Below are 13,809 nucleotides of genomic sequence, written 5' to 3' on the forward strand. Positions count from 1 at the left end.
GCGCAGACGGCTGAGTGCCGACAGCATCCTCTTTGCCTGAACTGACTTTTGGTGTCACTTTACATTGTTTTAATTTTTTCTTTAACTTCTTGGCTCGCTCTAATCTCTCCTCCTCCGAGTCCTCTCCTTCTGATTCTGACAACTCGGTGTCTGTGCCCCATAACACATCTGATTTCTCATCAACAGCACTTACAGATTTCTTAGTTTCTTCCTCTTGAACCTCATTAAAAAGTCTAGTAGCCTCAGCTAAATGTTCTTGTACTTTAACTTTCTCTGTTAGCAAGGCATCTTTAACTAATCTCCATAAGGAAAACGTAGCTATAGGTAAGTTATCTGGGCCCCTCTCATGAAGGGCCTTTGTAAGTCCTGTTTCACTTGTTCCCAGTCAGGGATATTCAATCCCCCTCCAGTTAAAAACCAAGGACTGACTTCTGCAACCATTGTGACAAATGTGGCTGCGGTACTTCGCTTAATTTCTGTTCCTTGCTGTTTTAAAACCTTAGTGATCTCAGTGGCCATGTGAGATTTACTTGTAGCGTTCCCCATGGTACGTACCTTACCTTAATTACTCGTATCCCCAATTCACTCCATTTGCTAGCCCAGAAGCGACCCCGTCCTTCAAACCTCTCTTTCCAGGTCTTGGTGAGATCTCCACTTTCCGCGTCTGCACTGCAATTGGGCCTGAAACCTGGCGAGGGAAGTCGGGATGAACACAGCACACACCAGTCAAGTTGCAAGCATCAGGACTCTTTATTCTTTCTTCCCCATCTTATATACCCTTTCAGGAGGAACAAACAAAATTGTTTACCAGGCACCCAGGGTCAAGGAATGGTCAGCATGCCCCAGGAAGCCACATCTGCCAAACCACGAGATGTACCAAACACAAAACATCCCCAGAACAGCCTGACCTCAGCGCACTCAGAACATGGGAGGTGGGGGCAATCTTAGAGGGGTCAGAGCCATTCTGATCTCAACAGTAAAGGAGGTTCTAGAATTCCTATTAGAGTACCGAATAGAGATGTGTCCAGAGTGGAGACATTACCCCTGGAGGGTAATCCAAGGGACCTCGTGTGCACTGGGATGTCTGGATAGAGATGTTTGTGATCACCCACTGTACAAACATATTTGAAGCACCTACTTACTGTATGAGGGTGAATTCATAATTCTGAGGGCAGACAGGACTTCTAGGCGATGGACTTGGATTCCTCTCCAGGTATCAATGTCCCCCTAGAGGTCTTTTGGATGGGGACCTGGGACTCTACAGGTGACGTCCTTCCTGGTCTCCTCCAGGTATGCATACTTCTACCCTGATTGTGAAGAGGATGAAGAAGTTATGGAGTAAGTGGGCTTTGCAGCAAGAGAAAGGCCTTGGCTCTCCAGAGTCGGGTCATTTGGGTTCTAAGGGTCAGGGATGACCGATGCTTGGGTCTCAGACTCCTGCTTTCTACCATACTGATGTCAGAGTATTTCCTGGAGAGTGAGAAGAATTGCATGGGCAGGGTCCTTGCTAGTGGGAATATGGAGGATCCTGTGACCTCTGGTGCCCCATTGAAACTCTACCATGATCTTAACCCATGTCATCCAGGCCTGGTCAGCTGTGCTCAGTTACAGCCTGAGAAAGGGGTGTGTGGAGCTTCCTGCTCACATGGACCTCACAGCCCTGCTCACTGTGCTCATTTGCATAAGGGCTGGAGATCTTCTACCTTGCAGTCTCACATGCACGGAGCCTTGAGAGGGGCGGCAAAGGAGAGTCCAGGCCACTGACTGTGCTGTCTCCTAACCCAGCACCATCTCCACCTTCCTGGATATACGGATTGAGAAGTTCCCTGAGGATTTTTGCCAGGCATCAGTCCTGTCCATTCTGAAACAAGTGAAGAACTACTTGATTGTCAACATTCCCCATTCAGATGTTCTCAACCATTTCCATGAACTCCTGACCCAGCTGCAGACAGAAGTGGCCAATGACTCAGAGGCCAGCACTGAGGAAGCCTCAGGTAGGTGCTTGACACCCTGTCAGGAGGTTCAGTACCTGGAGAGCTGGGGGGATCCTTGAGAGGCTCCTCTTTGCAGGAGCTGTTACTGGACTCTAGCCTGGGCACATGTCCTTTTATAGAATACGGTCTGGGATTCCAGGCCAACATGGCCTCTTCTGTATTTGGAAAGGCTGAGAAGGAGGTCTCATCCTGGGCATGTTGTCTCCTCCTGCACTCCACTTCCTCTTCCCCTTCTAGATATGCCTGCATCAGCCTCACATCTTTAGATCTGGGGAGCCACACATGCACAGATCTGGAGCTTGAGGTCTGTTAACCAACAACAAAGACAGCTACACCAGAGCTGGAGACCACAACACTCAGCAGAAGTTTCTGTGACTCCTGTGAGATGTGGCAGCAGCAGTTGGGTCACCACGCGGGTTAGCAGCTGTGGATACCGAGTGTCAGCATGTCAGCAGATGCTGCAGCTTTTGCACATCTGACTTTGCTGCAGTGCGTCTACCTCCCTAGGGAACGGCCCTGCCACCCGTTTCCCTTCTGCTGAACCATCAGCACCTGCTCTGCAGACAGCACCAGTTCTGTGTTCCCCACAGAATCCCTCCTGGATTTGAACCCCCAGCCTTCTCAGCCCCACAGCCAGCCTCCCCATCCCGAGTAACTGTTTTTATTGTTCTAGTTATTTTCGATATTGTATTAGTTTAAGTATTGGTTTTAATAAATTGTTCGTTGGTTTTTCATTGTCTAAGTTGTGGTTGTGATGTCCCCTCAGCATGCTTGTACAGGGCCTAGCAGTTTCCCTAAGCAGACCACACTGGTTCCGTGAGGGGCTACATAGAGACAGACCATCCTGGAGAAAGGGAGGCAAAGCCACTGCCTTGACAGAGACCAGGTGAATGCCTGAGAGAGGTGCTAGAACTACAGATAGTTGTGGCTGGCTGCCATTTGCTGGGGTCCTAAGAGCTAGGCCATGTGCTTAGAGGTCAGGCTGACCAGGTGTCCTTCAAAGGGTTTCTGCTTTAGTTTCAGGCTCCTGTAGCTGGGTAGCAGCACTATTTCAGGGTCCGATGAGGACAAATTGCAATGTCACCAGGTCCCTGCTTCCCATGTGCACAAGGCTAGGCACACACCATTTCCCATATTAAACACACAATGTGAAGGGAGGAGTGGCCATAGATTTCAGGGGTGTTGGATGCTATGGACAATGTTTAAACCATGCAGATTTTCTTGAAGTAATCCTTGGCTTTTCTTCAATGTTGGGACAGTCTATGAGTAACAATGTCAAGGTCTTATTTACATTTCCTCCTGTGTTTATGAATATGGCCTGGAAACAATCCAAGTGCCACTCACCATGCTTCTGTCTCTCTCCTCACGACAATTCCATTGCTGACTGCCACCAACTGTTGTCCCACATTTGTGACCTGGGGCAGCTAAGGTGCTCATCTCCCCAGTGAAGGCAATCAGGGTGTGCAGGACTCAGAGGGGTCACTGACCTGCTCATGAGAGCTTCCGAGGGATGAAGGGAACCCACCCTTTAGTCACCATGACATTTTTCATGGGAAAAGATCACACAAGTCTTAGTTCTCTAGAGGCAAATGTCCAGACATCAGAGACTCCACATCATAGCTTGGAAGTTGAGATTCAGTAAGGTGTATGTAGTGTGAGATGGAATGTGTGTATGGGGGGGGGGCAGGTTGTGCAGGAAGTCTGTTGAGAGATCTCCATCCTGCCTGGGCCAGATCAGACTTCCTGGTGAACGTGGAGTCAGAGTGTGCCAGTCCAACAGAGCAGGGGCAGTGGACTGTCTTTGACAAGATCGTACAGGTAATTGAAGATGGTGAAATATTTGTGGAAATTTAGAGATTTACTTCTAGCCCTATAAAGAGCTAGATTAGAGGCCAAGGTCTGTAATTTGGGGTTGTTTTCAGCACCCTCAGAAGACTCCTCTGTTGTTTTGCGTCCCCTGACTTGCTCAGCCTGCTTTCTTTTTTCTTTTTCTTTTTTCAATGCAAAACACATAGGGGTTTATTGATAACAAGCAAGGTCGGCCTTGGTCCACGTTCAACATCCAACACAGTGGGTGGAGGAGAACAGCCCTGAGCTCTCAGGGTGAGGGTTTTTTTTAAAAATTAATTAATTTATTTTTTAAATTACACTCATGATATTAATCACATTTGTGGTATTCATAGATTACATTCGCAGTATTTATTCAATTATATATATTTAATTTTAAATGTCGAATGTCATTTCTTGAAGGAGGGAGGAGGTCTTAATTACAGGCTTACAGCACAATGGGAGGAGCCCAGAGGGCAGAAGTTCGTTACTGATGTTTTACAATCTTGCATCTAAGCTGTCAACACCCATTATTCAGGATACACAGACAAGGAACTTCCCTTAGGCATTCAGGAGGGTGGAATCTGGCAGGGAATTAGCATTGGGAGGATATCAAGGTCAAGGTCCGCAAGCAAGGCAACAGTTACCCAAAATGGGGGCCAGGGCGCCCTGCAGGTCCCCCTTTTATTAAAATATGAGCTTCTGACTTGGGTTGCGTGGGACGTCAGCAGGTCACCTTACCCGTCATGGAGACACCTGCCCAGGCCACACAGGCGCTCTGTCTTAGGTTGGTGAGTGCCCCCAGGCATTACCCGTCTCTGAATACTCATTGTCATACCTGCTCAATCGTGTGTGAACTGCATGGTTAATTGCTGCCAAAGATCTCAAAGTGGCACTGGGTTTGCAATCTGTGTGTTCGATACAGAAAAGACCAACAGAGGTCCTATCTCACCCATAGCCAGTAGGCTAAAGGCAACTGAGCCATTCCCTTCCTTATCGAGCCATACTGTACGTTGGAGTTCTTGTAAGATAGTATCCCAAAAGCAACTGGAACTTGAGTTTATAAATTTATAATTTTCAAAGCCAATCGAGATGTATATAACTACTGAATTAAATTTATCATGCCCAATAGAATGAAAGATTAACTAACTGTGGTAGTTACTTTTGTTGCCAGGGTCTCTACTGTGCTAGCTGTAGTAAGCAATTATAAAATGGTAATCCCAGAAATAGTAGCAGCGGTGTGTGCCATTGTTATAACAGCAACAGCGGCAGCAACAATGTCAAATTCTCTTCTGGAGTGTGTGGACATCCACTGGCATGGATACAACTCTAGGAACACGAACCGCCAAGGCCCGTTTTTCTTGATCCAAGAATGACTTTGGCTGGCAGCTCTTCTGGAGAATCCAATCTCATGGCTACAGTTCCTAGGCTTACATTAATGCTTGCCAAAGCTGGCCATATTGGGCCCTCAATCTCCATTGGCATCAGAAGGGTAGATTTTTTCATGATGACCCATTAGGTCTCTGTCATGTTGGGCTTCAGCAGCATCCACAGAGCACGTTCAGTGCTCAGGAATCCAAAGAGAAACCTCATTGTCCTGAGGAAAGACATAAACCAAACTCTGGGGCCACACCAACACTAGATCGGATCTCCTCCACGTGTTAGTAGAAAGATCCTTCCATCATTCCAGAGGGTTATTTGCAACAGGAGCCCTCCAGTGCTTATCTGCATCAGATCCTCCAGCAGATCCACCAAGAAACTCCAGCATAATCCACTGATAAAAAAATTTAAAATATATAAAACAAGGGAAAGAATAGAATGTGGGGAGGAATAATGAATCCCTAGTTCTCCCTTTTTTTAACTTTAGTAAAATGTTTGTTTGTTTAATATTTCAAAATTTTCTATTTTTATTTATTTCTATTGTTTAAAATTAATTAATTATTTTCATATTATCATCTTGATAGAGTATGTATTCTTACCTTAATAGTGAGATGTTTCATTGAGGCTTGCTCAGTAATTGAGTAAAACCGAAATTTATTATAAGCCACAGTCATCCTAGGGACCTCCATGCTATATATATATAGCCTCTCTCTCTCTCTCTCTCTCTCTCTCTCTCTCTCTCTCTATATATATATATATATATATATATATATATATATATATATGGTTCTGTGGGTTGTAGTCTGATTGTTCTTTATTTTACATCTAGAATCCACTTATGAGTGAGTACATACTATGACTGTCTTTCTGGGTTTGGGTTACCTCACTCAGGATGATTTTTTCTAGTTCCATCCATTTACCTGCAAATTTCATGCTTTCACTGTTTTTTTTTCTGCTGAGTAGTACTCCACTGTGTATATGTACCACATTTTTTCCATCCATTCTTCCATTGACGGGCATCTATGTTGTTTCCAGGTTCTGGCTATTACAAATAGCGCTGCTATGAACATAGCTGAGCATGTATCTTTATGGTATGAATCAGCATTCCTTGGGTATATGCCCAAGAGTGGGATGGCTGGATCTTGAGGTGGTTTGATTCCTAATTTTCTGAGAAACCGTCATATTGATTTCCACAGTGGTTGTACAAGTTTACATTCCCACCAACAGTGGAGGAGTGTTCCCTTTGCTCCACATCCTCTCCAACATTGACTGTCATTGGTGTTTTTGATCGTAGCCATTCTGACAGGTGTAAGGTGGTATCTCAGAGTCATTTTGATTTGCATTTCTCTGATGATTAAGGATGCTGAGCATTTCTTTAAATGTCTTTCAGCCATTTGTATTCTTGTTTTGTAAATTCTCTGTTTAGCTCTTTAGCTCATTTTTAATTGGATTGTTCAGTATTTTGATGTCTAGTTTCTTGAGTTCTTTACATACTGTGGAGATCAATCCTCTGTCAGATGTGGGATTGGTGAAGATCTTTTCCCATTCTGTTGGCTGTCTTTTTGTCTTATTGACTGTGTCTTTTGTCCTGCAAAAGCTTCTCAGTTTATTAATTTATTAATCATTTATTAATTGTTGTGCTCAGGGTCTGTGCTGTTGGTGTTATATTTAGGAAATGGTCTCTGGTGGCAATGCGTTCAAGAGTGTTTCCAACTTTCTTTTCTATTAAGTTTAGTGTAACTGGATTTATGTTCAGGTCTTTGATCCACTTGGACTTGAGTTTTGTGCATGGTGACAGATATGGATCCATTTGTAGTCTTTTACATATTGAGATCCAGTTATGCCAGCACCATTTGTTGAAGATACTTTCTTTGTTCCATTGTATAGTTTGGCTCCTTTGTCAAAAACCAGGTGTTCATATGTGCATGGATTAATGTCAGGGTCTTCAATTTGATTCCATTGGTCCGTATGTTGGTTTTTATACCAGTACCAAGCTGTTTTTATTACTATAGCTCTATAGTTTGAGGTCAGGAATGGTGATGCCTCCAAAGATTGCTTTATCGTATAGGATTCTTTTAGCTATCCTGGGTCTTTTGTTTTTCCATATGAAGTTGAGTATTTTTCTTTCCAAGTCTGTGAAGAAAGGTGTTGGGATTTTGATGGGGATTGCATTGAATCTGTAGATTGCTTTTGGTAAGATTGCCATTTTTACTATGTTAATCCTACCTATCCATGAGCATGGGAGATCCTTCCATTTTCTGATATCTTCTTCAATTTCTTTCTTTAGAGATTTAAAGTTCTTATCAAAAAGGTCCTTCACTTGTTTAGTTAATGTTACCTCAAGGTATTTTATATTATTTGTGGCTATTGTAATGGGTGATGTTTCTCTGACTTCTTTCTCAGCCCTTTTATCATTTGTGTATAGGAGAGCTACTGATTTTTTTTGAGTTGATCTTGTATCCTGCCACTTTACTGAAGGAGTTTATCAGCTGTAGGAGTTCCCTGGTAGAGTTTTTGGGGTCACTTATGTATACTATCATATCATCTGCAAATAGTGAAAGTTTGACTTCTTCCTTTCCAATTTGTATCCCTTTGATCTCCTTTTGTTGTCTTATTGCTCTAGCTAGAACTTCTAGTACTATATTGAATAAATATGGGGAGAGTGGACAGCCTTGTTTTGTTCCTGAATCTAGTAGTGGTATCGCTTTGAGTTTCTCTCTGTTTAATTTGATGTTTGCTGTTGGCTTGCTATAAATTGCCTTTATTATGTTTAGAAATGTTCCTTGTATTCCTGATCTTTCTAAGACCTTTATCATGAAGGGGTGTTGGATTTTGTCAAAGGCTTTTTCAGCATCTAATGAGATGATCATGTGGTTTTTTTCTTTCAGTTTGTTTATATGGTGTATTACATTGACTGATTTTCGTATGTTGAACCATCCTTGCATCCCTGGAATGAATCCTACTTGGTCGTGATGGATAATTGTTTTCATGTATTCTTGGATGCGGTTTGCCAATATTTTGTTTAGTATTTTTGCATCAATGTTCATGAGGGAGATTGGTCTGTAGTTCTCTTTCTTTGATGCATCTTTGTGTGGTTTGGGTATTAGGATAATTGTAGCCTCATAAAAAGAGTTTAGTTGTGTTCCTTCTGTTTCTATTGTGTGGAACACTTTGAAGAGGATTGGTATTAGTTCTTCTTTGAAAGTTTGGTAGAATTCTGCACTGAAACCATCTGGTCCTGGGCTTTTTTTGGTTGGGAGACTTTTGATGACTGTTTCTATTTCTTTAGGGGTTATTGGTCCATTTAAATGGTTTATCTGGTCTTGATTTAATTTTGGTATGTGGTATTTATCCAGAAAATTGTCCATTTCTTCCTGGTTTTCCATTTTTGTGGAGTACAGGTTTTTGAAGTATGATCTGATGATTCTCTGGATTTCCTTGTTGTCTGTTGTTATGTCTCCCTTTTCATTTCTGATTTTGTGAATTTGGGTGCTCTCTCTTTGCCTTTTGGTTAATTTGGCTAGGGGTTTGTTTATCTTGTTGATTTTTTCAAAGAACCAACTCTTTGTTTCATTGATTTTTTGTATTGTTCTCTTGTTTTCTATTTCGTTGATTTCAGCCCTCAATTTGATTATTTCCTGGTGTCTATTTCTCCTGGGTGAGTTTGTTTCTTTTTGTTCTAGAGCTTTCAGTTGTGCTGTTAATTCATTGGTATGGGATTGCTCCATCTTCTTTATGTGTACATTTAGAGCCATGAATTTTCCTCTTAGCACTGCTTTCATAGTATCCCATAAGTTTGGGTATGTTGTACTTTCATTTTCATTGAATTCTAGGAAATCTTTAATTTCTTTCTTTATTTCTTCCTTGACCCATTGATGTTTCAGGTGGGCATTATTCAGTTTCCATGAGTTTGTGGGTTTTCTGTAATTTTTGTTGTTGTTGAGGTCTAACTTTAAGGCATGGTGGTCTGATAAGATACAGGAGGTGCCGGGTGGTGGTGGCACACGCCTTTAATCCCAGCACTCGGGAGGCAGAGCCAGGCGGATCTTTGTGAGTTCGAGGCCAGCCTGGGCTACCAAGTGAGTTCCAGGAAAGGCGCACAGCTACACAGAGAAACCCTGTCTCGAAAAACCAAAAAAAAAAAAAAAAAAAAAAAAAAAAAAAAAAAAAAAAGACACAGGAGGTTATTCCAATTTTTTTGTATCTGTTGAGATTTGTTTTGTGTCCAAGCATGTGGTCAATTTTTGAGAAGGTTCCATGGGGTGCTGAGAAGAAGGTATATTCTTTTGTGTTAGGATGGAATGTTCTGTATATATCTATTAAGTCCATTTGAGTCATAACATCTATTAGGTCCTTTATTTCTTTGTTAAGTTTCAGTCTGGTAGATCTGTCTTTTGGTGAGAGTGGTGTGTTAAAATCTTCCACTACTAATGTGTGGGGTTTGATGTGCATTTTAAACTTTAGTAGTGTTTCTTTTATGAATGTGGGTACTTTTGTATTTGGAGCATAAATGTTTAGAATCGAGACTTCCTCTTGGTGGATTTTTCCTGTGATAAATATGTAATGTCCATCCTGATCTCTTTTGATTGATTTTAGTGTGAAGTCTATTTTATTAGATATTAGGATAGCTACGCCAGCTTGTATCTTAGGTCCATTTGCTTGGAAAGCCTTTTCCCAGCCCTTTACTCTGAGGTAATGTCTGTCTTTGAAGTTAAGGTGTGTTTCTTGTATGCAACAGATGGATGGGTCCTGTTTTCTTATCCATTCCGTTAGCCTGTGTCTTTTTATAGGTGATTTGAGACCATTGATATTGATGGATATTAATGACCAATGATTGTTAATTCCTGTTATTTTTTGTGGTTGTGTTGTGTTGTCCTTCTTTGGTGTATGTTGGTGTGGGATTATCTATTGCTTGATTTTTCATGGACGTGTTTAGCTTCTTTGGGTTGGATTTTCCCTTGTAGTGCTTTCTGTAGGGCTGGGTTTGTGGACAGGTATTGATTAAATCTGGTTTTATCCTGGAATATTTTGTTTACTCCGCCTATGGTGATTGAGAGTTTTGCTGGCTATAATAGTCTGGGTTGGCATCCGTGGTCTCTTAGTGTCTGCATAAGATTTGTCCATGATCATCTAGCTTTCATAGTCTCTATTGAGAAGTCGGGTGTTATTCTGATGGGTTTGTCTTTATATGTTACTTGGTCTTTTTCCTTTGTGGCTCTTAAAATTTTTTCTTTGTTCTGTATGTTTAGTGTTTTGATTATTATGTGGCGAGGGGACTACTTTTTTTGGATCCAGCCTATTCGGTGTTCTTTAAACTTCTTGTAATTTCATAGGTATTTCTTTCTTTAGGTTAGGAAAGTTTTCTTCTATGATTTTGTTGAATATATTTTCTGTGCCTTTGAGTTGGTATTCTTCTCCTTCTTCTATCCCTATTATTCTTAGGTTTGGTCTTTTCATGGTGTCCCAAATTTTTTGGACGTTTTGTGTTACGACTTTTTTGTCTTTAGTGTTTTCTTTGACTGACGAATCTATTTTCTCTATTGTGTCGTCGGTGTCAGAGATTCTCTGTTCCATCTCTTGCATTCGGTTGGTTATGCTTGTTTCTGCAGTTCCTGTTCGCTTAGTAAGGATTTCTGTTTCCAGCATTCCCTCAGCATGTGTTTTCTTTATTGTCTCAAATTCATTTTTCAGATCTTGGAATGTTTCTTTCATCTGTTTTATTGCTTTTTCTTGGCTTTCTTTGATTTCTTCCCATTTTTTGTTCGTTTTTTTCTTCCATTTCTTTAAGGGAGTTTTTTATTTCCTCTTTAAGGGAGTTTTTCATTTCCTCTTTAAGGGAAGTTTTTATTTCCTCTTTAATGGAGTTTTTCATTTCCTCTTTAAGGGAATTTTTTATTTCCTCTTTAAGGGAATGCTTTATTTCTTCTTTAAGGGCCTCTATCATCTTCTTAAAGTCATTTTTACGATTGATTTCTTCTGTTTCTTCTGTCTTGGTATGTTTAGGTCTTGCAGGTATAGAATCACTAGGTTCTGATATTGCCATATAGGTCTTTATGTTGTTGCCTGTATTTTTGCGCTGGCGTCTACTCATCTTTTCCTCTGTGCGGTGCAGGTGGTGTCTGTGTCTGAGAGTGCCTCTCTTGTTCTAATTTTTAGTCTTGTTTCACTAGGAGTTCTTGGCTAAACTGGTGCTATTGGGCTGTTTCTTCAGGAGCAGTTGATCTCAGTTGGTGAAGTATATACTTATGTTTCTGGTGATCTGGTTTGGTGGTTGGGCAGTGCCTTCTTCTGTGTTCCCAGGTCACGTTTTGTTCATTTGTCAACTCCTCAGCTGATCTTGTTTCTTCAGACTTCAAACTGTAGGGATCTGAATCCTCTCCCAGATGGATTTCAGCTGAGCGGGGTAGTCTAACCAACACCTCCAAGTTGTTGGGTTTTGCAGGATCAGCAGCTGGGCCCTGGGTTGGCCTCAGACAGAGTGTTCAGTTTCGTTCTGGTTCCGTTCCACAGAGATAGCTTCTTCCCCGGGTGTTGGGGTTAAAGGCATCCCTGTTCCAAGCTGTTGATTACGAGCTTGTTTTCACTAGCTCTTCAGCGGGAAATCGCTCAGTTTCTGGTCTTTATTGCAACTGTGTTTCGGCTGCTGCCTGCTCTGCTTGCCTGCCTCCGCATTGGGCCTGCCTGCCTCTGCTTGTCTGCCTCTGCTGGCTGCCACGGGCCTGTCTGTCTCTCAGCCTGCTTTCTTATAGAACCCAGGACCACCAGCCTAGAGATGGAACCAACCACCATGGGCTAGGCCCTCCCCCATCAATCACTAATTGATACAACAGTTTAAAGCTGGATCTCATCATGGCTTTTCCTCAACTGAGGCTCCTTTCTGATAACTCTAGCTTGTGTCAAGTTGACATGGAACAATCCAGTATACTGGTGAAGCTACTGCTCTGCCTGTGGGAGCCCATTTAGGTTCCTCGTGGCTTTACCCAGCAGGCCTGCACAGAGAGGATGATTGGACCACAGGCCTGAGGACCAGGTGTCTGAGATGGTCTGCACTTGGCTGTGCTGGGGGGGGAGGTCTTTTGCTCCAGCCCTTGGCATTCCTTTAAAAGCCCTTTGGCAGAGACAGTCAGAACCCAATGAGTTAGGATCCAGGCCCTCCTAAGGCTATTCTGTATTTTCGATCTGTTTCTCTCCCCTCTTTACTTCTATCTAATATTTCCTGCTGTTCCTATTCAAGAGTACCCTAGGGAAAAGTGGGGGTGGGATGACCCCCCACAGATGGTGCCAGTGAACAGGGGCAAAGACAAAAAAGACAAAAAAGTCCAGAGTACTTGGTGAAAGTAGAAGTTAGGTCCTGCCAGAAATCAGTGGGACTGTGGATGTAATGAACTGTCTTATTAAATAAGAAACACAGAAACAATGTAAAAGAGAAAGCCAAGAGGTCAGAGCTCAGAGCTAAAATCTCACCCTTCCTCCTCCTGTCCCAGCTTCCCGAAAAGAGAGCTATTTCCTGTCTGTAAGTCACTTTTCCAGTCATTCTGCCTTCTCATTGGTTGTAAACCCAAACACGTGACTGCCTCATCACTGTCTGAATGTACAGCCCCCTAGGTCTTAAAGGCATATGTCTCCAATGCTGGCTGTATCCCTGAACACACAGAGATCTATGGGATTAAAGGCGTGTGCCACCACCGCCACACTCTGTCTATGGCTCTAATAGCTCTGACCCCCGGGCAACTTTATTTATTAACATACAATCAAAATCACATTTCAGTACAATTAGAATACTACCACATGGGACTGGTCCAGTTTAGTAGTGAGAAAGAGAAGTAAAATGAGTCAGGGAGTTTTATCCTCAAGAGAAAAGGGAAAAAGGGACTGAAAGGATGTCCAATTGTAAGGCTGCAGCATAGAATCTTCTCTATCAAGGTTTCTCTCTTTCTGTTTCTCTCTTAATTTCTATCTATGAAAAATAAGGAAGGTAGACTGTAGTAATAGAGTGTTGAAAAAACTTAGAAAAGTAGGATGTAGGAATATAGTGTAAAGAAAAATTTGGGAATAAAGTAGAATATGATAAGCAACTAGACAGAGAAACTATGTCCTTAATTTTCTAACTGTGGGGCTATGAACACAAACTGGGAAAAATTAGAAGAAGAAACAGGGAGAAAAAGACTCCTGTGGGAAGCTTTTGGTCCCAAGCATCAGGACAAAGTAATTTTCCCTGAGGCAATGTGGGTGTAATAATAATTCAAAGTTTAGAAGTTTGGGGAAAACTTGGTGGTGTTCTCTCTCAAACTGAAAGCTTTCTTGGGAAAAACTTAATCTCTCTCTAAAAAAAGTAAAAGCCTTTCAGAACTTTCTCTCTCAGATTCTCTTTCTGTAAAGGTAAAAATAAGAATCACCTGGAGATATTAGTATGGGAAATCACCTGTGATTCGCTATAGGAAAAAACAACAATCCTCTTGGAACAGGGCAAAACTTCTCTGCTAAGTTCTGTCTTTCTTTCAAGCCGGGAAAACAGCAGTTACTTTGGACCTTAGCCAGAAATCCCTCTGCAGCTAGAGCCTAGCCGTAGACACAGGAAAGTCAGGCAGAGGAAGCAGTGAAGCCCAGC

The 13,809-nt window shown here is 42.1% G+C and overlaps 2 protein-coding genes across 13 annotated transcripts in view; one reads left to right on the forward strand and one right to left on the reverse strand.

Moving 5' to 3' along the window:
* Nucleotides 1–13,809, reverse strand: part of LOC121826411 (transmembrane protein 184C-like) — a 56,491-nt gene that overhangs the window by 1,614 nt on the left and 41,068 nt on the right. For 6 of the 11 annotated variants that reach the window (XM_076571897.1, XM_076571900.1, XM_076571894.1 and 3 more), the window contains one exon: nucleotides 561–1,307. In XM_076571897.1, the coding sequence (XP_076428012.1) occupies nucleotides 1,185–1,307 (123 nt within the window). In that variant the 3' untranslated portion in view covers nucleotides 561–1,184. Of the gene's footprint in view, nucleotides 1–555; nucleotides 1,308–13,809 lie in introns of all 11 variants that reach the window. The other 5 variants (XM_076571898.1, XM_076571892.1, XM_076571899.1 and 2 more) reach the window with 3 other exon arrangements.
* LOC143273280 (ral guanine nucleotide dissociation stimulator-like) lies at nucleotides 1,076–2,728 on the forward strand. 2 transcript variants are annotated; one of them, XM_076571903.1, is made up of 4 exons: nucleotides 1,076–1,213; nucleotides 1,291–1,338; nucleotides 1,786–1,994; nucleotides 2,232–2,728. In XM_076571903.1, the coding sequence occupies exons 2-4, from the start codon at nucleotides 1,334–1,336 to the stop codon at nucleotides 2,258–2,260; spliced, it is 243 nt and encodes an 80-aa protein (XP_076428018.1). In that variant the 5' UTR covers nucleotides 1,076–1,213; nucleotides 1,291–1,333; the 3' UTR covers nucleotides 2,261–2,728. The 2 variants fall into 2 exon arrangements, with proteins under 2 accessions (XP_076428018.1, XP_076428017.1); XM_076571902.1 differs by having other exon boundaries at nucleotides 1,206–1,338.

The sequence above is a fragment of the Peromyscus maniculatus genome, chromosome 5, assembly GCF_049852395.1.
Source record: "Peromyscus maniculatus bairdii isolate BWxNUB_F1_BW_parent chromosome 5, HU_Pman_BW_mat_3.1, whole genome shotgun sequence".
Taxonomy (NCBI): domain Eukaryota; kingdom Metazoa; phylum Chordata; class Mammalia; order Rodentia; family Cricetidae; genus Peromyscus; species Peromyscus maniculatus.